The 26,550-nt window shown below is 51.8% G+C and overlaps 1 protein-coding gene across 1 annotated transcript; it reads left to right on the top strand.

Annotated features, from left to right (window-relative positions):
- Positions 1-21,424: 21,424 nt before the first annotated feature.
- LOC144592301 (C-C motif chemokine 28-like) lies at positions 21,425-26,002 on the top strand. Its single transcript, XM_078396826.1, has 3 exons — positions 21,425-21,709; positions 22,870-22,996; positions 24,907-26,002. Exons 1-3 carry the CDS (start codon positions 21,643-21,645, stop codon positions 25,004-25,006), a joined length of 294 nt encoding a protein of 97 aa, XP_078252952.1. The 5' UTR covers positions 21,425-21,642; the 3' UTR covers positions 25,007-26,002.
- Positions 26,003-26,550: the final 548 nt, after the last annotated feature.

Below are 26,550 nucleotides of genomic sequence, written 5' to 3' on the forward strand. Positions count from 1 at the left end.
ACAGGGAGGTCAGTGTGGGAGTGGGAGGGGGGAGTTGAAGTGCTGAGCCACCGGGAGATCAGGCTGGTTGAGGCGGACTGAGCGGAGGTGTTGAGCGAAACGATCGCCGAGCCTGCGCTTGGTCTGGCCGATGTAGAGAAGTCGGCACCTGGAACAGCGGACACAGTAGATGAGGTTGGAGGAGGTGCAGGTGAACCTCTGCCTCACCTGGAGAGACTGTACGCTGTGGACGGCTCGATTGTAGCTGTGTATTGTCTTTCCGCTGACTGGATGGAACGCGACAAACGCTTTTCACCGTACGTGACGCGCGACAAGAAACTAAACTGAACTGAAACGAAGAAACTGGCCCTTCGGCCCACAATGTCCGTGCTGACCACAATGCCAGGTTAACTAACCCCCTCTGCCCACACGTGATCCATATTCCTCCATTCCCCCCATATCCGTGTGCCTGTCTAATAGCCTCTTCAACACCACGATCGTATCTGCCTCCACCACCACCCGTGGTTCCAGGCCCCCACCACCCTCTGCGTAAAAGAACAACTTGTCCCGCACACCTCCTTTGGACTGTCTCCCGCCCAGCCTTTCACACTGGGAAAACAGGTTCTGTACATGCCTTATCAATGCCTCTCATCATTGTACATACTGCTAACAGGGACCTGAGGGAGGTGTGACTCTTTTACACAAAGGCTGGTGTGCGTATGGAATGAGCTGCCAGAGGAGGTAGGAGAGGCTGGGACTGTCACAACGGTTACGAAACATTGACACAGGTGCATGGATTGAACGGGTTTGGAGGGATTATGGACCGAACGCAGGCAGGTGGGACTGGTGCAGATGGGACATGTTGGCCAGCAGGAGCAAGTTGGGCCGAAGGGCCTGTTTCCACGCTGTATCACTCTATCAGGTCTCTCCTGATTGCTGTAGAACATGGTGACGTTTCACAGAGTGCTGGAGTAACTCAGCGGGTCAGGCAGCATCTCTGGAGAACATGGATAGGTGACGTTTCACAGAGTGCTGGAGTAACTCAGCGGGTCAGGCAGCATCTCTGGAGAACATGGCTAGGTGAGGTTTCAGGTCAGGACCCTTCTTCAGAATCAGAAACGTCACCTATCCATGTTCTCCAGAGATGCTGCCTGACCCGCTGAGTTACTCCAGCACTCTGTGAACAGACACAGAGTCACAGAGGACACAGAGACATGTTATTTGGACATGCTGCACGGTGGCGCAGAGGTAGAGTTGCTGCCTTACAGTGAATGCAGCGCCGGAGACCCGGGTTCCATCCTGACTACGGGCGCCGTCTGTGTGGAGTTTGTACGTTCTCCCCGTAACCTGCGTGGGTTTTCTCCGAGATCTTCGGTTTCCTCCCACACTCCAAAGACGTGCAGGTTTGTAGGTTAATTGGCTGGGCAAATGTAAAAATTGTCCCAAGTGTGTGTGTAGGATAGTATTAATGTGCGGGGATCGCTGGGCGGCGCGGACCCGGTGGGCCGAAGGGCCTGTTTCCACGCTGTATCTCTAAACTAAACTAAACTAGGCAGAGGGGCAGAAGCTGTTCCTGAGTCTGGTGGTGCGCGCTTTCAAGCTTCTGTACCTTCTGCCGGACGGGAGCGGGGAGAAGAGGGAATGACCGGGGTGAGACAGGGACAAGTCTTTGATGATGTCGGCTGCTTTCCCGAGGCAGCGTGAAGTGTAGATGGAGTCGATCGATGGTGGGGAGTGTGGTGTGTGTGTGTGATGGGCTGGGCTACAACTACAATGGTGGGGAGTGTGGTGTGTGTGATGGACCGGGCTACGTCTACAATGGTGGGGAGTGTGGTGTGTGTGATGGACCGGGCTACGTCCACAACTCTCTGCGATCTCTTGCACTTGGGCGGAGCTGTTCCCAAACCAAGCTGTGACACAACCCGACAGTTTGCTCTCCATGGGGCATCTGTAGAGGGTTGTGAGAGGCACTGGAGACGTGGGGAATGTCCTCAGTCTCCTCAGGAGGTACCGAGGGGAGACAGGGACCGTTGAGGCCAGCTCTGGGAGATGAAGAGATCGACAGACGCTTCCAAAGGGTTATGGAGAGCCATCGAGTCACAGAGTGATACAGTGTGGAAACAGGCCCTTCGGCCCAACGTGCCCAACTTGTCCTTCTCTCTCTCTCTTTCTCCCTCTCCCTCTCTCTCCCACCCCTCTCTCCCTCTCCCCCTCTCTCCCACCTCTCTCTCCCTCTCCCACCTCTCTCCCTCTCCCCCCCTCTCTCTCTCCCCTTCTCTCTCTCTCTCTCTCTCTCTCTCTCTCTCTCTCTCTCTCTCTCTCTCTCTCTCTCTCTCTCTCTCTCTCTCTCTCTCTCTCTCTCTCTTTCTCTCCCTCTCTCTCCCTCTCACTCTCTCTCCCTCCTTCTCGCCCGCCCACTCTCTCTCCCTCTCTCTCACTCTCTCTCTCTCTCATTCTCTCCCTCTCCCTCTCTCTCTCTCTCCCCCCTTCTCAGCATGCCCCCATCTACACTAGTCCCACCTGCCTGCGCTTGGCACATAACCTCTAAACCTGTCCTATTCGTGTACCTGTACAGATGTCACTTAAACGTAACAGTCCCAGCCTCAACTACCTCCCCTGGCAGCTCGTTCCGTACACCCACCACCCTCTGTGTAAAAACTTTGCCCCTCGGGTTCCCCATTAAACCTTTCCCCTCTCGCCTGAACCCTACGTCCTCTGATTCTCGACTCCCCTGTTTATTTAGTTCAGTTTTAGTTTAGTTCAGTTTTAGTTTAGTTTAGAGCTACAGCGCAGAAACAGGCCCTTCGGCCCACCGGGTCCGCGCCGCCCAGCGATCCCCGCAAACGAACACTATCCTACACCCACTAGGGACAATTTTTACCTTTGCCCAGCCAATTAACCTACACATCTGTACGTCTTTGGAGAGTGTGGGAGGAAACCGAAGGTCTCGGAGAAAACCCACGCAGGTCACGGGGAGAACGTACAAACTCCGTACAGACGGCGCCCGTGGTCGGGATCGAACCCCTTCGCTGTAAGGCGGCAACTCTACCGCTGCGCCACACGGTTGGTTACCCGATCCATTCCTCTGGTGTAAGAAAATAACTGCAGATGCCGGTACAAATGGAAGGTATTTATTTCACACAATGCTGCAGTAACTCAGCAGGTCAGGCAGCATCTCGGGAGAGAAGGAATGGGCGACGTTTTGGGTCGAGACCCTTCTTCAATCTTCAGATACTATTTGTTGCTCCACTTCTCCCGAGATGCTGCCTGACCTGCTGAGTTACTCCAGCATTTTGTGAATAAATACCCTCCATTTGTACCGGCACCTGCAGTTATTTTCTTATACTACCCGTTGCTCCACTGTGATTTCTCCTCAAGGTATGTCCACTTTGAAGAGGTTCCCCTCCTCTCTCGGACGAGGGTTTAGCAACATGCTCTCTCGTTGCTCCCCCCCCCCCCCCCCCCCCTGTGATTCCTCCTGCCCCCCTACTCTACGATCCATTCCTCTGGTGATCTTCGTAAGATCTATCAGCCTCAGGCGCTCCGAGGAGTGGTCCCAGCCTGCCCGAGCCTCTCTCCCTGCAGCCCACCCACCCCAGGTCCCGGCCCTCCCGGCCCACCTCTTCACAAACCCTCCCTGCCTGCGCCCTTTACAGCTCCAACACAAAGCGCTGTTTACAAAACACAAACGCGCTGATTCAGCTGACCTTTGCAAAGGTAATGGGACACTTCAGCAGAAAGGCAATGGGTGGGGTGGGGCTGGTGACAGGATGATGTGACAACTCTGACATCTCTCTCACCCCCTCTTTCTCTCTCCCTCTCTCTCCCCCTTCTCTCTCTCTGTCTCTCTCTCTCTACCTCCCTCCCTCCCCCTCTCTCTCTCTCTCCCTCTCCAACTCGTGACATCTCTCTCTCTCTCTCTCTCTCTCCCTCTCTCCCTCTCTCCCTCTCTCTCCCCCTTCTCCCTTCTCCCCCTCTCTCTCCCCCTCCTCTCTCTCTCTCTCTCCCCCCCCCCTCTCTCTCTCCCTCTCTCCCTCTCTCTCCCCCTTCTCCCTTCTCTCTCTCTCTCTCTCTCATTCTCTCCCCCTCTCATTCTCTGTCTCTCTCTCTCCCCCCGCTCTCTCCCTCTCCCTCTCTCTCCCCCCCTCTCTCTCTCCCTCTCTCTCCCCCCCCTCTCTCCCCCCCCCCTCTCTCTCTCCCTCTCTCCCTCTCTCTCCCTCTCTCTCCCCCTTCTCCCTTCTCTCTCTCTCTCATTCTCTCCCCCTCTCATTCTCTGTCTCTCTCTCTCCCCCCCTCTCTCTCTCTCTCCCCCTCTCTCTCCCTCTCCCTCTCTCTCCCCCCCCCTCTCTCTCTCCCTCTCCCTCTCTCCCCCCCCCCCCCCTCCTCTCTCTCTCTCCCCCACTCTCTCTCTCTCTCTCTCTCTCTCTGTACTGTGTTTGCTGGGCTTGCCTGTGATCATTTGCTGGCTGGCTTCGTGACGCTGTGTGTCGACCTGTTGCTGGAGACGAGCCATCTCTCTCTTGCGGTTTTCCATGTAATTCCACTGTCATTGACTTGATTACACATGGGATTATAAAGACCACATCAAAGCCCACGCTGATGGGAGACTGATGTACATGTGGATAATGTCCTCCAGGCCAGGACACGCACACAGTAAACCCTCTTTAGTTTAGTTCAGCGATTACATAGAAACATAGAAAACAGGATCTGACTAAAGAAGTCCCTCCTCACCTCCTTTCTAAAAGAGTGCCCTTTAATTCTGAGGCTGTGACCTCTGGTCCTAGACTCTCCCACCAGTGGTAACATCATAGAAACATAGAAAATAGGTGCAGGAGGAGGCCATTCGGCCCTTCGAGCCTGCGCCACCATTCATTGTGATCATGGCTGATCATCCACAATCAGTAACCCGTGCCTGCCTTCTCCCCATATCCCTTGATTCCACTAACCTCTAGAGCTCCATCTAACTCTCTCTTAAATTCATCCAGTGAATCGGCCTCCACTGCCCTCTGTGGCAGAGAATTCCACAGATTCACAACTCTGGGTGAAAATGTTTTTTCTCGCTTCAGTTTTAAATGGCCTCCCCTTTATTCTTAGACTGTGTGGCCCCTGGTTCTGGACTCCCCCGACATTGGGAACATTTTGAGGGGCAGCATCTCTGGAGAACATGGATAGGTGACGTTTCACAGAGTGCTAGAGTAACTCAGCGGGTCAGGCAGCATCTGTGGAGAACATGGATAGGTGAGGTTTCACGCCTGCACCTCCTCCAACCTCATCTACTGTATCCGCTGTTCCAGGTGTGGCCTCCTATACATCGGCGAGACCAAGCGCAGGCTCGGCGATCGTTTCGCTGAACACCTCCGCTGAGTCGGTCATAACCAACCTGATCTCCCTGTGGCTCAGCACTTTAATCCCCCCTCCCACTCCCAGTCTGACCTCTCTGTCCTGGGCCTCCTCCATTGTCAGAGTGAGGCCCAGCGCAAATTGGAGGAACAGCATCTCATATTTCGCTTGGGCAGCTTACACCCCAGCGGTATGAACATTGACTTCACTAACTTCAAATAGCCCTTGCTTTCCCTCTCTCTCCATCCCTCCCCCTTCCCAGTTCTCCCACCAGTCTGACTGTCCCCTTGTTTCAATTTTATCTCTGTATGCTTTGTTCCCTCTTTCTCCTATCTAACAACGATCTATTCCACTTTTTCCTTGAACCCCATCCCCTTTGATGTCTTGTTGTCACACCTGACACCTCCTTATCTCTGTATCGCCCTTTCTCCTCATCCCCGCACAGTAACACTATCCTACACCCACTAGGGACGATATTGCGTTTACATTTCCCCAGCCAATTAACCTACATACCTCAAGTCAAGTCAAGTCAAGTCAAATTTATTTGTCACATACACATACTCGATGTGCAGTGAAATGAAAGTGGCAATGCCTGCGGGTTGTGCACAAAAATAATTACAGTTACAGCATATAAATAAAGTTAATAAGTTACTAAACATAGCACAAAAAGTGTCGACAAAAATTTAGTCTCTGGGGTTATCAAAGTTGACAGTCCTGATGGCCTGTGGGAAGAAGCTCCGTCTCATCCTCTCCGTTTTCACAGCGTGACAGCGGAGGCGTTTGCCTGACCGTAGCATCTGGAACAGTCCGTTACTGGGGTGGCAGGGGTCCCTCATGATCTTGCTTGCTCTGGATCTGCACCTCCTGATGTATAGGTCCTGCAGGGGGATGAGTGTAGTTCCCATGGTACGTTCTGCCGAACGCACTACTCTCTGCAGGGCCATCCTGTCCTGGGCAGAGCTGTTCCCAAACCAGACTGTAATGTTGCCGGACAGGATGCTCTCTACAGCCCCAGAGTAGAAGCAATGAAGGATCCTCAGCGACACTCTGAATTTCCTCAGTTGTCTAAGGTGGTAAAGGCGCTGCTTAGCCTTACCCACCAGTGCGGCAATGTGCGTTGCCCACGTCAGATCCTCTGCGATGCGGACTCCCAAGTATTTGAAACTGCTCACCCTATCCACAATAGACCCATTTATCTCCAGTGGCGTGTACGTCCTTGGATGTTTAGCCCTTCTGAAGTCCACAATCAGCTCCTTTGTTTTAGTGACATTCAAGAGGAGGCTATTGTCCTGACACCAGAGTGCCAGATCAGCCACCTCCTCCCGGTAGGCCTTCTCATCGTTGTTGGAGATCCGGCCCACCACCACAGTGTCATCAGCAAACTTGATGATGGAGTTTGAGCTGAACCTGGCCCTACAGTCATGTGTGTACAGGGAGTACAGTAGGGGGCTAAGGACGCAGCCCTGGGGGGATCCTATGTTCAGGGTGAGGGAGCTAGATGTGTGTTCCCCCATCCTGACCACTTGGGGCCTGGCAGTGAGAAAGTCCAGGACCCAGGCACACAGAGGGGTGCTAAGCCCCAGTTCCAGCAGCTTCTCAACCAGTCTGCTGGGGACTATTGTGTTGAATGCTGAACTAAAGTCAATGAACAGCATCCTCACATAGCCCCCCTGGCTGTCCAGATGAGAGAGAGCGGTGTGTAGAACCTGGGAGACCGCATCATCCGTGGACCTGTTCGGATGGTATGCGAATTGTAGTGGGTCCATGTTGCGAGGAAGGAGGGCGCAGATGTGCTTCTTGACTAGCCTCTCAAAGCATTTCATGACAACCGAGGCGAGGGCCACCGGTCGGTAGTCATTTAAACACGCTGGAGAGGCATTCTTTGGCACCGGTACAATGATGGATCTTTTGAAGCATGCAGGGACCACGGACTTTGCCAAGGAGAGGTTGAATATTGTGGTGAGCACTGGAGCAAGCTGAGTAGCACAAGACTTTAGTACTCGCCCAGATATACCATCTGGGCCTCCAGCTTTCCTCGTGTTCACACGCGTCAGAGCCCACCTCACCTCATGCTCGGACACCGAGAATGTGTGCACATCCCCGGCGGTGGATCCCCCTCCAGCCTCGCTAGCCAGCGCCCCTTCGGTGCTGTTTTTAGACGGCGAGCTGGTGGTGTTACCCGTCTCAAACCGTGCGTAAAAAGAGTTCAGGTCATCAGCTAAGGAGGAGCCGGCACTTCCGGTTGAGGGGGTGCTGGACCTGTAGCTAGTTATAGTCCGTAGCCCCTGCCAAAGGCGCCTGGTGTCCTGCTGCTCCATCTGTGACTCCATCTTGTCCCGGTACCTCTTTTTTGCATCCTTCACTGCCCTTCGCAGTCGGTAGGACTCTCCCTTGTAGTCGTCCATGTTGCCGGATGCCAGGCCGGAGTTGTAAGCAGCAGTGCGAGCATTCAAGGCCACGCGAATAGACCTGTCCACCCAGGGTTTTTGGTTAGGGAAGTACGTCTTTGGAGTGTGGGAGGAAACCGAAGATCTTGGAGAACACCCACGCAGGTCACGGGGAGAACGTACAAAACTCCGTACAGACGGCGCCCGTAGTCAGGATCGAACCCGGGTCTCTGGCGCTGTGAGGCAGCAACTCTACCGCTGCACCACCGTGCCTGGATAAGAGGGTACTAGTGACAGGGTAGAGGTTGGACACGTTTGGATCGTTTTCTGTGGAAGGCTGGACATGAAGGGGCTACCTGGCAGGTGTGTAAATGCGTGAAGCATAGATCGGGCAGACAGCCAGTTCCCTTTTCCCCAGGGTGGAGATGTCAAAGACTAGAGGGCACAGCTTTAAGGTGAGAGGGGCAAAGTTTAAAGGAGGTTTGCGGGGCAGGATCTTTTTACACAGAGGGTGGTGGGTGCCCGGAACACGCTGACAGGGGTGATGGTGGAGTAAGGTTGCCAACTGTCCCGTATTAGCCGGGACATCCCATATTTTGGGCTAAATCTGTTTGTCCCGTACGGGACCACCCTTGTCCCGTATTAGGCCCGGGGGGGGGGGGCTATAGGCCCGGACACTGTAGGACCGGACACTGTAGGTCCGGACACTGTAGGCCCGGACACTGTAGGCCTGGACACTGTAGGCCCAGACACTGTAGGCCCGGACACATTAGACCCGGACACTTTAGGCCCGGACACTGTAGGCCCGGACACTGTAGGTCCGGACACTGTAGGCCCGGACACTGTAGGCCCGGACACATTAGACCCGGACACTTTAGGCCCGGACACTGTAGGCCCGGACACTGTAGGTCCGGACACTGTAGGCCCGGACACTGTAGGCCCGGACACATTAGACCCGGACACTTTAGGCCCGGACACTTTAGGCCCGGACACTGTAGGCCCCGACGCTGTAAACCCGGACACATTAGGCCCGGACACTTTAGGCCCGGACACTGTAGGCCCGGACACTGTAGGCCCGGACACTGTAGGCCCGGACACTGAAGACCCGGACACTTTAGGCCCAGACACTGTAGGCCCAGGGAGCGCTGTAGACCCGGACACTGTAGGCCCGGACAGTGTAGGCCCAGTCACTGTAGGCCCGGGGGCCACTGTAGGCCTGGACACTGTAGGCCCGGGGGCCACTGTAGGCCTGGACACTGCAGGCACGGGGGCCACTGTAGGTCCGGACAGTGTAGGTCCGGAGTCCCAGGAGCCGCCTGACGGCGGTTGCGTAGCAACCCTCCTCCCGGCTGGGGCGGCCGCCATTGGTGGAGCGGGAGCACGTGGCGACTGACTGGGTGAGGTCACGTGGGGCGCGGGGCGGTGACGTCACCTTGTCCCGTATTTGGGAGTGAGATAGTTGGCAACCACTATGGTGGAGGCAGATATCAGAGCGATGTTTAAGAGGGTTTCGTGGATCTGCAGTGAATGGAGGGATATGGATCACACGCAGGGAGAGGTTCAGTTGGTATCATGTGCAGCACGGACATTGTGGGCCAAAGGGCCTGTTCCTGCGCTGTACTGTTCTGTAAATTTTTAGATTTAGAGATACAGCGCGGAAACAGGCCCTTCGGCCCACCGAGTCCGTGCCGCCCAGCGATCCCCGCACATTAACACTATCCTACACACACTAGGGACAATTTTTACATTTACCCAGCCAATTAAACTACAAACCTGTACGTCTTTGGAGTGTGGGAAGAAACCGAAGATCTCGGAGAAAACCCACGCAGGTCAAAGGGAGAACGTACAAACTCCGTACAGACGGCGCCCGTAGTCGGGATCGAACCTGAGTCTCCGGCGCTGCATTCGCTGTAAGGCGGCAACTCTACCGCTGCGCCACCGTGCCGCCTACATTGAACACCTACATCAGAGGTGGAGAACTCTATGATTCTCTGAGTCATTGTGGCTTCTTCAGGAAAGGTTTTCTCAATAAGGGCAGAATAGTTTTCTTAGAAATTCGGCTCATAAAGATAAGGTCAACAATTAATGCCAACAGGTGAGTAATGTGGGAATGTCTGTCAGCAATACTGGGTAAAGCCCAGCCCTCTCTACTTTGCTTTAGTTTAGAGACACAGAGTGGAGACAGACAGCCCGTACTGGCCCAGTGTGGCAGTAACTCTACCACTGTGCCACTGTATCACGTACGGCCTGAAGATAAATAAATCCACTTTGTATCTGAACTGAAAGATTCATTTGTAGTAAATTGGTTGGAACGAGAAGATTGAGAGCACTGTGAGACGATCATGATAACCTTGCGTGTGGAATGGCCATAATGTAACATTATTGTACGTGTGTGTGGGTGTGGATGTGTGTGTGTGAGTGTGTGTTTGAGTGTGAGGGTGTGTGTGTGTGAGTGTGTGGGTGTGTGTGAGAGTGTTGGTGTGTGTGAGAGTGTGGGTGTGTGTGTGTGTGTGAGCGGTGTGTGTGTGTGGGGTGTGTGTGTGTGTGGGGTGTGTGTGTGTGTGAGTGGTGTGTGTGTGTGTGTGTGTGAGTGTGTGTGTGTGTGTGTGTGTGTGAGTGTGTGTGTGTGTGTGAGTGAGTGTGTGTGTGTGAGTGTGTGTGTGCGAGGGTGTGTGTGTGTGAGTATGTGAGTGGTGCATGTGTGTGTGTGTGTGTGTGAGTGGAGTGTGTGAGTGTGTGTGTGTGTGGGGTGTGTGAGTGAGTGTGTGTGTGTGTGTGTGGGGGGGGTGTGTGCGTGTGTGAGTGGTGTGTGAGTGAGTGTGTGTGTGTGTGTGTGGGGGGGTGTGCGTGTGATGTGTGTGGTGTGTGTGTGTGTGAGTGAGTGTGTGTGTGTGTGTGTGGGGTGGGTGTGTGTGTGAGTGTGTGGGTGTGTGAGTGGTGTATGCGTGTGTGAGTGTGTGTGTGTGTGTGTGTGGGGGGTGTGTGTATGTGAGTGGTGTGTGTGTGTGTGTGTGTGTGGTAAGTGTGTGAGCGGGTGTGTGTGTGTGTATGATGTGTGTGGGGTGTGTGTGTGATGTGTGTATATATTTGTGTGTATATTGATGAGACAGGATTGAAGAGTTGTGAAACGTCACCTATCCATGTTCCCCACAGATGCTGCCTGACCCGCTGAGTTACTCCAGCACTCTGTGAAACGTCACCTATCCGTGTTCCCCAGAGATGCTGCCTGACAGGGAATACAGGAGATATTGCAAAAGACTCTCGGAAGAATGGGAACAGAAGTTCTAGAGCGGAAAAGAAATTAAGGGCAGGGCCAATTGTGAACGATGTGAGAGGGGAGGTAAATACAGAAGTTAAAGTGTTGTACTTAAATGCGCGTAGTATAAAAAATAAAGTGGACGAGCTTGAGGCTCAGTTAGTCATGGGCAAGTATGATGTTGTAGGGATCACTGAGACATGGCTACAAGAGGACCAGGGCTGGGAACTGAATATTCAGGGGTACACAACGTATAGAAAAGACAGACAGGTGGGCAGAGGGGGTGGGGTTGCTCTGATGGTAAGGAATGATATTCATTCCCTTGCAAGGGGTGACATAGAATCAGGAGATGTTGAATCAGTATGGATAGAAATGAGAAATTGTAAGGGTAAAAAGACCCTAATGGGAGTTATCTATAGGCCCCCAAACAGTAGCCTCGACATAGGGTGCAAGTTGAATCAGGAGATAAAATTGGCGTGTCAAAAATGTAATGCTACGGTGGTTATGGGAGATTTCAACATGCAGGTAGACTGGGAAAATCAGGTTGGAAATGGACCCCAGGAAAGAGAGTTTGTAGAGTGCCTTCGAGATGGATTCTTAGAACAGCTTGTACTGGAGCCTACCAGGGAGAAGGCAATTCTGGATTTAGTGTTGTGTAATGATCCTGATCTGATAAGGGGACTAGAGGTAAAAGAGCCATTAGGAGGCAGTGATCACAACATGATAAGATTTACTCTGCAAATGGAAAGGCAGAAGGGAAAATCGGAAGTGTTGGTATTACAGTATAGCAAAGGGGATTACAGAGGCATGAGGCAGGAGCTGGCCAAAATTGACTGGAAGGAGGCCCTAGCAGGGAAGACGGTAGAACAGCAATGGCAGGTATTCCTGGGAATAATGCAGAGGTTGCAGGATCAATTTATTCCAAAGAGGTGGAAAGACTCTAAGGGGAGTAAGAGACACCTGTGGCTGACGAGGGAAGTCAGGGACAGCATAAAAATTAAGGAGAAGAAGTATAACATAGCAAAGAAGAGTGGGAAGACAGAGGATTGGGACTCTTTTAAAGAGCAACAAAAGTTAACTAAAAAGGCAATACGGGGAGAAAAGATGAGGTACGAGGGTAAACTAGCCAATAATATAAAGGAGGATAGCAAAAGTTTTTTTAGGTACGTGAAGAGGAAAAAAATAGTCAAGGCAAATGTGGGTCCCTTGAAGACAGAAGCAGGGGAATTTATTATGGGGAACAAAGAAATGGCAGACGAGTTAAACCGTTACTTTGGATCTGTCTTCATTGAGGAAGATACACACAATCTCCCAAATGTTCTAGGGGCCGGAGAACCTAGGGTGATGGAGGAACTGAAGGAAATCCACATTAGGCAGGAAATGGTTTTGGGTAGACTGATGGGACTGAAGGCTGATAAATCCCCAGGGCCTGATGGTCTGCATCCCAGGGTACTTAAGGAGGTGGCTCTAGAAATAGTGGAAGCATTGGAGATCATTTTTCAATGTTCTATAGATTCAGGATCAGTTCCTGTGGATTGGAGGATAGCAAATGTTATCCCACTTTTTAAGAAAGGAGGGAGAGAGAAAACGGGTAATTATAGACCAGTTAGTCTGACATCAGTGGTGGGGAAGATGCTGGAGTCAATTATAAAAGACGAAATTGCTGAGCATTTGAATAGCAGTAACGGGATCATTCCGAGTCAGCATGGATTTACGAAGGGGAAATCATGCTTGACAAATCTACTGGAATTTTTTGAGGATGTAACTAGGAAAATTGACAAGCGAGTCAGTGGATGTGGTGTACCTCGACTTTCAGAAAGCCTTCGACAAGGTCCCACATAGGAGATTAGTGGGCAAAATTAGGGCACATGGTATTGGGGGTAGGGTACTGACATGGATAGAAAATTGGTTGACAGACAGAAAGCAAAGAGTGGGGATAAATGGGTCCCTTTCGGAATGGCAGGCAGTGACCAGTGGGGTACCGCAAGGTTCGGTGCTGGGACCCCAGCTATTTACGATATACATTAATGACTTAGACGAAGGGATTAAAAGTACCATTAGCAAATTTGCAGATGATACTAAGTTGGGGGGTAGTGTGAATTGTGAGGAAGATGCAATAAGGCTGCAGGGTGACTTGGACAGGTTGTGTGAGTGGGCGGATACATGGCAGATGCAGTTTAATGTAGATAAGTGTGAGGTTATTCACTTTGGAAGTAAGAATAGAAAGGCAGATTACTATCTGAATGGTGTCAAGTTAGGAGGAGGGGGAGTTCAACGAGATCTGGGTGTCCTAGTGCATCAGTCAATGAAAGGAAGCATGCAGGTACGGCAGGCAGTGAAGAAAGCCAATGGAATGTTGGCCTTCGTAACAAGAGGAGTTGAGTATAGGAGCAAAGAGGTCCTTCTACAGTTGTACCGGGCCCTGGTGAGACCGCACCTGGAGTACTGTGTGCAGTTTTGGTCTCCAAATTTGAGGAAGGATATTCTTGCTATGGAGGGCGTGCAGCGTAGGTTCACTAGGTTAATTCCCGGAATGGCGGGACTGTCGTATGTTGAAAGGCTGGAGCGATTGGGCTTGTATACACTGGAATTTAGAAGGATGAGGGGGGATCTTATCGGAACGTATAAGATTATTAAGGGGTTGGACACGTTAGAGGCAGGAAACATGTTCCCAATGTTGGGGGAGTCCAGAACAAGGGGCCACAGTTTAAGAATAAGGGGTAGGCCATTTAGAACTGAGATGAGAAAAAACTTTTTCAGTCAGAGAGTTGTGAATCTGTGGAATTCTCTGCCTCAGAAGGCAGTGGAGGCCAATTCTCTGAATGCGTTCAAGAGAGAGCTGGATAGAGCTCTTAAGGATAGCGGAGTCAGGGGGTATGGGGAGAAGGCAGGAACGGGGTACTGATTGAGAGTGATCAGCCATGATCACATTGAATGGCGGTGCTGGCTCGAAGGGCCGAATGGCCTACTCCTGCACCCATTGTCTATTGACCCGCTGAGTTACTCCAGCACTCTGTGAAACGTCACCTGTCCGTGTTCCCCAGAGACGCTGCCTGACCCGGGTTCCATCCCGACTACGGGTGCTGTCTGTACGGAGTTTGTACGTTCTCCGCGTGAGTTTTCCTCCTCCCGGCCCGGGCGGCCGCCGTTGGTAGAGCGGGAGCACGTGGCCACTGGCTGGGTGAGGTCACGTGGGGCGCGGGGCGGTGACGTCACCTTGTCCCGTATTTGGGAGTGAGTTAGTTGGCGACCACTATGGTGGAGGCAGATATCAGAGCGATGTTTAAGAGGGTTTCGTGGATCTGCAGGGAATGGATCACACTCAGGGAGAGGTTAAGTTGGTATCATGTACAGCACGGACATTGTGGGCCGAAGGGCCTGTTCCTGCGCTGTACTGTTCTGTAGATTTTTAGATTTAGAGATACAGCGTGGAAACAGGCCCTTCGGCCCACCGAGTCCGTGCCTCCCAGCGATCCCCGCACATTAACACTATCCTACACACACTGGGGACAATTTTTACATTTACCCAGCCAATTAACCTACATACCTGTACGTCTTTGGAGCGTGGGAGGAAACCGAAGATCTCGGAGAAAACCCACGCAGGTCAAAGGGAGAACGTACAAACTCCGTACAGACGGCGCCCGTAGTCGGGATCGAACCTGAGTCTCCGGCGCTGCATTCGCTGTAAAGCGGCAACTCTACCGCTGCGCCACCGTGCCGCCTACATTGAACACCTACATCAGAGGTGGAGAACTCTATGATTCTCTGAGTCATTGTGGCTTCTTCAGGAAATGTTTTCTCAATAAGGGCAGAATAGTTTTCTTAGAAATTCGGCTCATAAAGATAAGGTCAACAATTAATGCCAACAGGTGAGTAATGTGGGAATGTCTGTCAGCAATACTGGGTAAAGCCCAGCCCTCTCTACTTTGCTTTAGTTTAGAGACACAGAGTGGAAACAGACAGCCCGTACTGGCCCAGTGTGGCAGTAACTCTACCACTGTGCCACTGTATCACGTACGGCCTGAAGATAAATAAATCCACTTTGTATCTGAACTGAAAGATTCATTTGTAGTAAATTGGTTGGAACGAGAAGAGTGAGAACACTGTGAGACGATCATGATAACCTTGCGTGTGGAATGGCCATAATGTAACATTATTGTACGTGTGTGTGGGTGTGGATGTGTGTGTGTGTGAGTGTGTGTTTGAGTGTGAGGGTGTGTGTGTGTGAGTGTGTGGGTGTGTGTGAGAGTGTTGGTGTGTGTGAGAGTGTGGGTGTGTGTGTGTGTGAGCGGTGTGTGTGTGTGTGGGGTGTGTGTGTGTGTGTGTGGGGTGTGTGTGTGTGTGTGGGGTGTGTGTGTGTGTGGGGTGTGTGTGTGTGTGTGGGGTGTGTGTGTGTGTGGGGTGTGTGTGTGTGTGAGTGGTGTGTGTGTGTGTGTGTGTGTGTGTGTGAGTGTGTGTGTGTGTGTGTGTGAGTGTGTGTGTGTGTGTGTGAGTGTGTGTGTGTGAGTGTGTGTGTGCGAGGGTGTGTGTGTGTGTGAGTATGTGAGTGGTGCATGTGTGTGTGAGTGGAGTGTGTGAGTGTGTGTATGTGTGGGGGGTGTGTGCGTGTGTGAGTGGTGTGTGTGTGTGTGTGTGTGGGGTGGGTGTGTGTGTGAGTGTGTGGGTGTGTGAGTGGTGTATGCGTGTGTGAGTGTGTGTGTGTGTGTGTGTGTGTGGGGGGTGTGTGTATGTGAGTGGTGTGTGTGTGTGTGTGTGTGGTAAGTGTGTGAGCGGGTGTGTGTGTGTGTATGATGTGTGTGGGGTGTGTGTGTGATGTGTGTATATATTTGTGTGTATATTGATGAGACAGGATTGAAGAGTTGTGAAACGTCACCTATCCATGTTCCCCAGAGATGCTGCCTGACCCGCTGAGTTACTCCAGCACTCTGTGAAACGTCACCTATCCGTGTTCCCCAGAGACGCTGCCTGACAGGGAATACAGGAGATATTGCAAAAGACTCTCGGAAGAATGGGAACAGAAGTTCTAGAGGGGAAAAGAAATTAAGGGCAGGGCCAATTGTGAACGATGTGAGAGGGGAGGTAAATACAGAAGTTAAAATGTTGTACTTAAATGCGCGTAGTATAAAAAATAAAGTGGACGAGCTTGAGGCTCAGTTAGTCATGGGCAAGTATGATGTTGTAGGGATCACTGAGACATGGCTACAAGAGGACCAGGGCTGGGAACTGAATATTCAGGGGTACACAACGTATAGAAAAGACAGGCAGGTGGGCAGAGGGGGTGGGGTTGCTCTGATGGTAAGGAATGATATTCATTCCCTTGCAAGGGGTGACATAGAATCAGGAGATGTTGAATCAGTATGGATAGAAATGAGAAATTGTAAGGGTAAAAAGACCCTAATGGGAGTTATCTATAGGCCCCCAAACAGTAGCCTCGACATAGGGTGCAAGTTGAATCAGGAGATAAAATTGGCGTGTCAAAAATGTAATGCTACGGTGGTTATGGGAGATTTCAACATGCAGGTAGACTGGGAAAATCAGGTTGGAAATGGACCCCAGGAAAGAGAGTTTGTAGAGTGCCTTCGAGATGGATTCTTAGAACAGCTTGTACTGGAGCCTACCAGGGAGAAGGCAATTCTGGATTTAGTGTTGTGTAATGATCCTGATCTGATAAGGGGACTAGAGGTAAAAGAGCCATTAGGAGGCAGTGATCACAACATGATAAGATTTACTCTGCAAATGGAAAGGCAGAAGGGAAAATCGGAAGTGTTGGTATTACAGTATAGCAAAGGGGATTACAGAGGCATGAGGCAGGAGCTGGCCAAAATTGACTGGAAGGAGGCCCTAGCAGGGAAGACGGTAGAACAGCAATGGCAGGTATTCCTGGGAATAATGCAGAGGTTGCAGGATCAATTTATTCCAAAGAGGTGGAAAGACTCTAAGGGGAGTAAGAGACACCTGTGGCTGACAAGGGAAGTCAGGGACAGCATAAAAATTAAGGAGAGGAAGTATAACATAGCAAAGAAGAGTGGGAAGACAGAGGATTGGGACTCTTTTAAAGAGCAACAAAAGTTAACTAAAAAGGCAATACGGGGAGAAAAGATGAGGTACGAGGGTAAACTAGCCAATAATATAAAGGAGGATAGCAAAAGTTTTTTTAGGTACGTGAAGAGGAAAAAAATAGTCAAGGCAAATGTGGGTCCCTTGAAGACAGAAGCAGGGGAATTTATTATGGGGAACAAAGAAATGGCAGACGAGTTAAACCGTTACTTTGGATCTGTCTTCATTGAGGAAGATACACACAATCTCCCAAATGTTCTAGGGGCCGGAAAACCTAGGGTGATGGAGGAACTGAAGGAAATCCACATTAGGCAGGAAATGGTTTTGGGTAGACTGATGGGACTGAAGGCTGATAAATCCCCAGGGCCTGATGGTCTGCATCCCAGGGTACTTAAGGAGGTGGCTCTAGAAATAGTGGAAGCATTGGAGATCATTTTTCAATGTTCTATAGATTCAGGATCAGTTCCTGTGGATTGGAGGATAGCAAATGTTATCCCACTTTTTAAGAAAGGAGGGAGAGAGAAAACGGGTAATTATAGACCAGTTAGTCTGACATCAGTGGTGGGGAAGATGCTGGAGTCAATTATAAAAGACGAAATTGCTGAGCATTTGAATAGCAGTAACGGGATCATTCCGAGTCAGCATGGATTTACGAAGGGGAAATCATGCTTGACAAATCTACTGGAATTTTTTGAGGATGTAACTAGGAAAATTGACAAGGGAGAGTCAGTGGATGTGGTGTACCTCGACTTTCAGAAAGCCTTCGACAAGGTCCCACATAGGAGATTAGTGGGCAAAATTAGGGCACATGGTATTGGGGGTAGGGTACTGACATGGATAGAAAATTGGTTGACAGACAGAAAGCAAAGAGTGGGGATAAATGGGTCCCTTTCGGAATGGCAGGCAGTGACCAGTGGGGTACCGCAAGGTTCGGTGCTGGGACCCCAGCTATTTACGATATACATTAATGACTTAGACGAAGGGATTAAAAGTACCATTAGCAAATTTGCAGATGATACTAAGTTGGGGGGTAGTGTGAATTGTGAGGAAGATGCAATAAGGCTGCAGGGTGACTTGGACAGGTTGTGTGAGTGGGCGGATACATGGCAGATGCAGTTTAATGTAGATAAGTGTGAGGTTATTCACTTTGGAAGTAAGAATAGAAAGGCAGATTACTATCTGAATGGTGTCAAGTTAGGAGGAGGGGGAGATCAACGAGATCTGGGTGTCCTAGTGCATCAGTCAATGAAAGGAAGCATGCAGGTACAGCAGGCAGTGAAGAAAGCCAATGGAATGTTGGCCTTCGTAACAAGAGGAGTTGAGTATAGGAGCAAAGAGGTCCTTCTACAGTTGTACCGGGCCCTGGTGAGACCGCACCTGGAGTACTGTGTGCAGTTTTGGTCTCCAAATTTGAGGAAGGATATTCTTGCTATGGAGGGCGTGCAGCGTAGGTTCACTAGGTTAATTCCCGGAATGGCAGGACTGTCGTATGTTGAAAGGCTGGAGCGATTGGGCTTGTATACACTGGAATTTAGAAGGATGAGGGGGGATCTTATTGAAACATATAAGATAATTAGGGGATTGGACACATTAGATGCGGATAACATGTTCCCAATGTTGGGGGAGTCCAGAACAAGGGGCCACAGTTTAAGAATAAGGGGTAGGCCATTTAGAACGGAGATGAGGAAGAACTTTTTCAGTCAGAGGGTGGTGAAGGTGTGGAATTCTCTGCCTCAGAAGGCAGTGGAGGCCAGTTCGTTGGATGCTTTCAAGAGAGAGCTGGATAGAGCTCTTAAGGATAGCGGAGTCAGGGGGTATGGGGAGAAGGCAGGAACGGGGTACTGATTGAGAGTGATCAGCCATGATCACATTGAATGGCGGTGCTGGCTCGAAGGGCCGAATGGCCTACTCCTGCACCCATTGTCTATTGACCCGCTGAGTTACTCCAGCACTCTGTGAAACGTCACCTGTCCGTGTTCCCCAGAGACGCTGCCTGACCCGGGTTCCATCCCGACTACGGGTGCTGTCTGTACGGAGTTTGTACGTTCTCCGCGTGAGTTTTCCTCCTCCCGGCCCGGGCGGCCGCCGTTGGTGGAGCGGGAGCACGTGGCCACTGGCTGGGTGAGGTCACGTGGGGCGCGGGGCGGTGACGTCACCTTGTCCCGTATTTGGGAGTGAGATAGTTGGCAACCACTATGGTGGAGGCAGATATCAGAGCGATGTTTAAGAGGGTTTCGTGGATCTGCAGGGAATGGAGGAATATGGATCACACGCAGGGAGAGGTTAAGTTGGTATCATGTACAGCATGGACATTGTGGGCCGAAGGGCCTGTTCCTGCGCTGTACTGTTCAGTAGATTTTTAGATTTAGAGATACAGCGCGGAAACAGGCCCTTCAGCCCACCGAGTCCGTGCTGCCCAGTGATCCCCGCACATTAACACTATCCTACACACACTAGGGACAATTTTTACATATTACCCAGCCAATTAACCTACAAACCTGCACGTCTTTGGAGTGTGGGAAGAAACCGAAGATCTCGGAGAAAACCCACACAGGTCAAAGGGAGAACGTACAAACTCCGTACAGACGGCGCCCGTAGTCGGGATCGAACCTGAGTCTCCGGCGCTGCATTCGCTGTAAGGCGGCAACTCTACCGCTGCGCCACCGTGCCGCCTACATTGTACACCTACATCAGAGGTGGAGAACTCTACGATTCTCTGAGTCATTGTGGCTTCTTCAGGAAAGGTTTTTCTCAATAAGGGCAGAATAGTTTTCTTAGAAATTCGGCTCATAAAGATAAGGTCAACAATTAATGGCAACAGTCCCGCCATTCCAGGAATTAACCTAGTGAACCTACGCTGCACGCCCTCAATAGCAAGAATATCCTTCCTCAAATTTGGAGACCAAAACTGCACACAGTACTCCAGGTGCGGTCTCACTAAGGCCCTGTACAACTGCAGAAGGACCTCTTTGCTCCTATACTCAACTCCTCTTATTATGAAGGCCAACATTCCATTGGCTTTCTTCACTGCCTGCTGTACCTGCATGCTTCCTTTCAGTGACTGATGCACTAGGACACCCAGATCACGTTGTACGTCCCCTTTTCCTAACTTGACACCATTCAGATAATAATCTGCCTTCCTATTCTTACCACCAAAGTGGATAACCTCACACTTATCCACATTAAACTGCATCTGCCATGCATCCGCCCACTCACACAACCTGTCCAAGTCACCCTGCAACCTCATAGCATCTTCCTCACAGTTCACACTACCACCCAGCTTTGTATCATCTGCAAATTTGCTAATGGTACTTTTAATCCCTTCATCCAAGTCATTGATGTATATTGTAAATAGCTGCGGTCCCAGCACCGAGCCTTGCGGTACCCCACTAGTCACTGCCTGCCATTCTGAAAGGGACCCATTTATCCCCACTCTTTGCTTTCTGTCTGTCAACCAACTTTCTATTCATGTCAGTACCCTACCTCCAATACCATGTGCTCTAATTTTGCCCACCAATCTCCTATGTGGGACCTTGTCGAAGGCTTTCTGAAAGTCGAGGTACACCACATCCACTGACTCTCCCCTGTCAATTTTCCTAGTCACATCCTCTAAAAATTCCAGTAGATTAGTCAAGCATGATTTCCCCTTCGTAAATCCATGCTGACTCGGAACGATCCTGTTACTACTATCCAAATGCTCCGCATCTTCTCCACCACTGATGTCAGACTAACTGGTCTATGATTTCCCGTTTTCTCTCTCCCTCCTTTCTTGATGCTGCCTGACCCGCTGAGTTACTCCAGCACTCTGTGGAACGTCACCTATCCATGTTCTCCAGAGATGCTGCCTGACCCGCTGAGTTACTCCAGCACTCTGTGGAACGTCACCTATCCATGTTCTCCACAGATGCTGCCTGACCCGCTGAGTTACTCCAGCACTCTGTGGAACGTCACCTATCCATGTTCCCCAGAGACGCTGCCTGACCCAGGTTCGATCCCGACTAAGGGGGCTGTCTGTACGGAGTTTGTACGTTCTCCGCGCGAGTTTTCTCTGAGATCTTGGGTTTCCTCGCACACTCCAAAGAGGTGCAAAGTGGTTTGTAGGTTAATTGGCCTGCTGGGCGCAGGATAGTGTTAGTGTGCAGGGATCGCTGAAGGTTCTGTCTCCACGCTGTGTGTCAAAACTATTCTACATTGCCTTGGCTGTGAGCGTGGTTTGCAGGAGCATGTTGAATGGTTCTGGATGGGGTCCAAACCATACTGTTGACTCACTGGTGAAGTGACGAGGGTTCGGAAGAAGTGTGTGGGCATGAGGTGCTAAATGGAAGGTGTGTTGTTGGCATTGGCCCAGCAGGAACTGTGTGGGCGTGCATGGCTGGGCGGGCAGGAGGTATAAGGCAGAGAGAGAGAGAGAGAGAGAGAGAGAGAGAGAGAGACAGAGAGAGACAGAGAGAGACAGAGAGAGAGAGGCTGAGACAGAGAGAGACAGAGAGAGACAGAGAGAGAGACAGAGAGAGAGACAGAGAGAGACAGAGAGAGAGAGAGAGACAGAGAGAGACAGAGAGAGACAGAGAGAGAGAGGCTGAGACCACACGCCCCAGACGCAGCAGAGCTCACCTGAGCACGATGGTCTCCAGGTCGCTGGTTCTACTCCTGGCTGTCACTGCCCTCCTCTACGCCACCGCCATCACAGGTAAACGCATCCTCCAGCTTCATCCTCCCGCCGACCTCTCCGTGGCAGAGCTGCCGCCTGACAGCGCCGGGGACCCGGGTGGGATCCTGACCGCGGGCGCTGTCTGTCTGCGCGGAGTTTGCACCTTCTCCCCCGTGAGCCGCGTGGGTTTATCTCCGGGCTTCCTCCCACACTCCAGAGACGTGCCGGTTAATTGGCTTCAGTTATTAGAACTGTAAACGGTCCCGAATGTGTGTGTGTGTGTGTGGGGTGTGTATGTGTGTGTGTGTGGGGTGTGTGTGTGTGTGTGTGTGTGGGGGGGGTGTGTGTGTGTGTGTGAGTGTGTGTGAGTGTGAGTGTGGGGAGTGTGGGGAGTGTGTGTGTGTGTGGGGTGTGTGTGTGTGTGTGAGTGTGTGTGAGTGTGAGTGTGGGGAGTGTGTGTGAGTGTGGGGAGTGTGTGTGTGTGTGGGGTGTGTGTGTGTGTGTGGGGTGTGTGTGTGAGTGTGAGTGTGGGGAGTGTGTGTGAGTGTGGGGAGTGTGTGTGTGTGTGGGGTGTGTGTGTGTGTGGGGTGTGTGTGTGAGTGTGAGTGTGGGGAGTGTGTGTGAGTGTGGGGAGTGTGTGTGTGTGTGGGGAGTGTGTGTGTGTGTGGGGTGTGTGTGTGTGTGTGGGGTGTGTGTGTGTGTGTGTGTGTGTGGAGGTTGGAGAAGTCATCGGATACAGGTGACCTTTCAGACCGACGAAAGGTCCCGTCCTGAAACGTCACCTATCCATGTTCCCCACAGATGCTGCCTGACCCGCTGAGTTACTCCAGCACTCTGTGAAACGTCACCTATCCATGTTCCCCACAGATGCTGCCTGACCCGCTGAGTTACTCCAGCACTCTGTGAAACGTCACCTATCCATGTTCTCCGGCACTTGTTCCCTCTCATGCTGCAACACTATATTCTGCACTCAAGTAGCCCGACCTTCCAGCCTGCCTCATTGCAAACTGTACACTTTTTTCTCTCTCTAACCGCCACGCCGTATCGCAGTCAGAAACCTGATAACAGCGGGGGAAGCTCAGACATTTGTGTCGCTACTCCAGCTTTTTGTGTCTGCCTTCGTGCCCAGACAGTGAAGGTTGTGAGAACGCTTTGGGCTTCTTGTCACAATAATCTAACGCCTGTTGTTCCATCTCCAGCCATGCCGACCCATCACGTGGTCAGCTGCTGTAGGCAAGTGTCCAGGAAGGTGAACAAGGGGCTACTGAGAAAAGTGAAGCGCTTCGAGATTCAGGACAACCAGATCTGTGACCTCAAGGCCGTGATGTGAGTATCTGCTCGTGGAAGAGACCTGGGTTCCATCCTGACTGCGGGGGCTGCCTCTGCAGAGGCTGTACGTTCTCCAGAACCAGGGGGGTGGGGGGGGGGGGCACCGTTTAAGAATAAGGGGTAGGCCGTTTAGAACGGAGACGAGGAAAAACCTTTTCACCCAGAGAGTTGTGAATCTGTGGAATTCTCTGCCTCAGAAGGCAGTGGAGGCCAATTCTCTGAATGCATTCAAGAGAGAGCTAGATAGAGCTCTTAAGGATAGAGGAGTCAGGGGGTATGGGGAGAAGGCAGGAACGGGGTACTGATTGAGAATGATCAGCCATGATCGCATTGAATGGCGGTGCTGGCTCGAAGGGCCGAATGGCCTCCTCCTGCACCTATTGTCTGTTGTCTCCCCGTGACCCGCGTGGGTTTTCTCCGGGTGCTCCGGTTTCCTCCCACGCTCCAAAGACGTGCGGGTTTGTGGGTGAATTGGCTTCAGTGAATTGCAAATTGTCCCTGGTGTGTGTAGGATAGTACTAGTGGGCGGCGCGGACTCGGTGGGCCGAAGGGCCTGTTTCACCTCTGTATTGCGAATCTAACCCGAATTAAGAAGGGAGATCATTCGGACAAGGGGGGGGGGGGCGTAGAAAGAGGGTTTTTGGGAGCTGGGATATTGGTGAGAGGGGCTTGGGATTATCCGTGGAGTAGCCCAGTTTGAGCATGGAAGCAGGCCCTTCGGCCCGCCGAGTCTAGGCCGACCGGCAATCACTCATTTACTCTCGTTCCACGTTATCTCATTTTCGCCCCCACTCCCTGCGCACTGGAGGTAACGCACAGAGGAGAGCCGATTCGCCGACAAACCCGCACGCCTTTGGGATGCGGGAGGAAACCGGAGCACCCGAAGGTCGCTGGGAGAACGTGCAAACTTCACATATCTCTGAACTCAACTAAACTTAGACTTTAAGGGGAATTTAGGATGGGTGATAAATGCTCTGGGGCGGCGCTGCGGTTGAGTTGCTGCCTGGAGTATTGCGTACAGTTTTGGTCTCCTAATCTGAGGAAAGACATTCTTGCCGTAGAGGGAGTACAGAGAAGGTTCACCAGATTGATTCCTGGGATGGCAGGACTTTCATATGAAGAAAGACTGGATAGACTCGGCTTGTACTCGCTGGAATTTAGAAGATTGAGGGGGGATCTTATAGAAACGTACAAAATTCTTAAGGGGTTGGACAGGCTAGATGCAGGAAGATTGTTCCCGATGTTGGGGAAGTCCAGAACAAGGGGTCACAGTTTAAGGATAAGGGGGAAGTTTTTTAGGACCGAGATGAGAAAGTTTTTTTTCACACAGAGAGTGGTGAATCTGTGGAATTCTCTGCCACAGAAGGTAGTTGAGGCCAGTTCATTGGCTATATTTAAGAGGGAGTTAGATGTGGCCCTTGTGGCTAAAAGGATCAGGGGGTATGGAGAGAAGGCAGGTACGGGATACTGAGTTGGATGATCAGCCATGATCATATTGAATGGCGGTGCAGGCTCGAAGGGCCGAATGGCCTACTCCTGCACCTATTTTCTATGTTTCTATGTTTACAGCGGCAGAGTCCCTGGTTCGATCCTGACCACGGGCGCTGTCTGTGCGGAGTTTGTATGTTCTTCCTATGACCGCGTGGGTTTTCTCCGGGTGCTCCGGTTTCCTCCCGCGCTCCAAAGGCGTGCGGGTTTGTGGGTGAATTGGCTTCAGTGAATTGCAAATTGTCCTGAGTGCGTGTAGGATAGAACCAGTGCATGCTGGTCGGCGCGGGCTCTGTGGGCCAAAGGGCCTGTTCTCGGATCTCGAACGTCTGAAGTCCAAATCGCGCAGAGTGGGGGGGTGAGGCGGTTCCCTCTGGGGCCCACGTTCTGACCTGTGAACCATATCTCCACTCCTGCAGACTGCACAAGGGCTCGCTAAAGCTCTGCATGGACTCAGACAACGCACTGCTGAAGAGGTGGATGTCCAAAAACAGCAAGAAGCTGCTCTCCAGAGACTGAGGGAGGGGATGCGTGCTGGAGCGAGGCGTGGGGGGAGAGAGGAACGCCAGCCGTGCCTGGTCTCTGCCTCGCTGCGATCACCTGCCCTGAGCTGTGGTGGAACCGCAGCCACTGGCTCTCCCACCCACCAACTCAACGCCTGTCGTCATTGGAACGTAGAGCAGTGCAACACAAGGACAGGCCCTTCGGCCCACAATGCCCGTGCCGAACACCGGCCTCCTCTGCGAACTCAACGCCTGTCGTCATTGGAACGTAGAGCAGTGCAGTGCAAGGACAGGCCATTCGGCCCACAATGCCCGTGCCGAACACCGGCCTCTTCTGCCTGCACATATTCCATATCCCTCCATACCCAGAAAACGCAGGCCATTCGGCCCACAACGTCCGTGCTGGACACGGTGCCAAGACCAACCCTTACCTGCCTGGACATATTCCATATACCTCCATATCCAGAAAACGCAGGCCATTCGGCCCACAATGTCCGTGCTGAACATGGTGCCAAGCCCAACCCTTACCTGCCTGTAACATAATAATCCATATCCCTCCATATCCATGTGACTGTCCACAAGGCTTTAAGCATCACTATCGTATCTGCCTCCACCACCAGCCCTGGCACCCACCACCCCTGGCACCCACCACCCCTGGCACCCACCACCCCTGGCACCCACCACCCCTGGCACCCACCACCCCAGGCCCCCACCACCCTCTGTGCAAAACAACATCGCCCCGCACATCTCCTGAAAGCTATGCCTTCCCGTCGTTGGTAATTCCACCCGGGAAACAGGTTCTGCCTGGTAAACTAGATGCAGGAAAAATGTTCCCAATGTTGGGGGGAGTCCAGAACCAGGGGCAACACACACAGTCTAAGAATAAAGGGGAGGCCATTTAAAACTGAGGTGAGAAAAAAACTTTTTCGCCCAGAGAGTTGTGAATCTGTGGAATTCTCTGCCACAGAGGGCAGTGGTCGGCCTGTTTCCTGCAGCCTGCCAACGTCTTTGATTATGTCTGTCAAAACTATGTTCAATAAAGTATTATATTTTACCAAATACGATCGAGTTTTTGATTGCTTGTGTTTTTTTTTGATCAGTGGGTCAGTCGGTAGAGCATCGGACTTTTAACCTGAGGGTCCAGGGTTCAAGTCCCTGTTGGGGCGTTGCAATTCGGGGGCGGTCACAGTGGCGCGGCGGTAGAGTTGCCGCCTTACAGCGAATGCAGCGCCGGAGACCCGGGTTCCACCCCGACTACAGGCGCCGTCTGTGCGGAGTTTGTACGTTCTCCCCGTGACCTGCGTGGGTTTTCCCCGGGATCTTCGGTTTCCTCCCACACTCCAAAGACGTACAGGTTTGTAGGTTAATTGGCTGGCCAAATGTAAAAAATTGTCCCTAGTGGGTGTAGGATGGTGTTAATGAGCGGGGATCGCTGGGCGGCGCGGACTAGGTGGGGCCGAAGGGCCTGTTTCCACGCTGTATCTCTAAACTAAACTAAACCTTGCCACAGGAAAAAGGCCATTAAGCTGGAAAGGGTGCAGGCAAGATTTACGAGGATGT

Source organism: Rhinoraja longicauda, chromosome 3 (genome assembly GCF_053455715.1).
Source record: "Rhinoraja longicauda isolate Sanriku21f chromosome 3, sRhiLon1.1, whole genome shotgun sequence".
NCBI lineage: Eukaryota > Metazoa > Chordata > Chondrichthyes > Rajiformes > Arhynchobatidae > Rhinoraja > Rhinoraja longicauda.

Coding starts and splice junctions, on each gene's coding strand:
- LOC144592301 (XM_078396826.1), top strand. CDS start 21,643: ATGGTCTCCAGGTCGCTGGTTCTACTCCTGGCTGTCACTGCCCTCCTC. Junction 21,710..22,869: donor CTACGCCACCGCCATCACAG/GTAAACGCATCC, acceptor TTCCATCTCCAG/CCATGCCGACCCATCACGTG. Junction 22,997..24,906: donor TGTGACCTCAAGGCCGTGAT/GTGAGTATCTGC, acceptor CCACTCCTGCAG/ACTGCACAAGGGCTCGCTAA.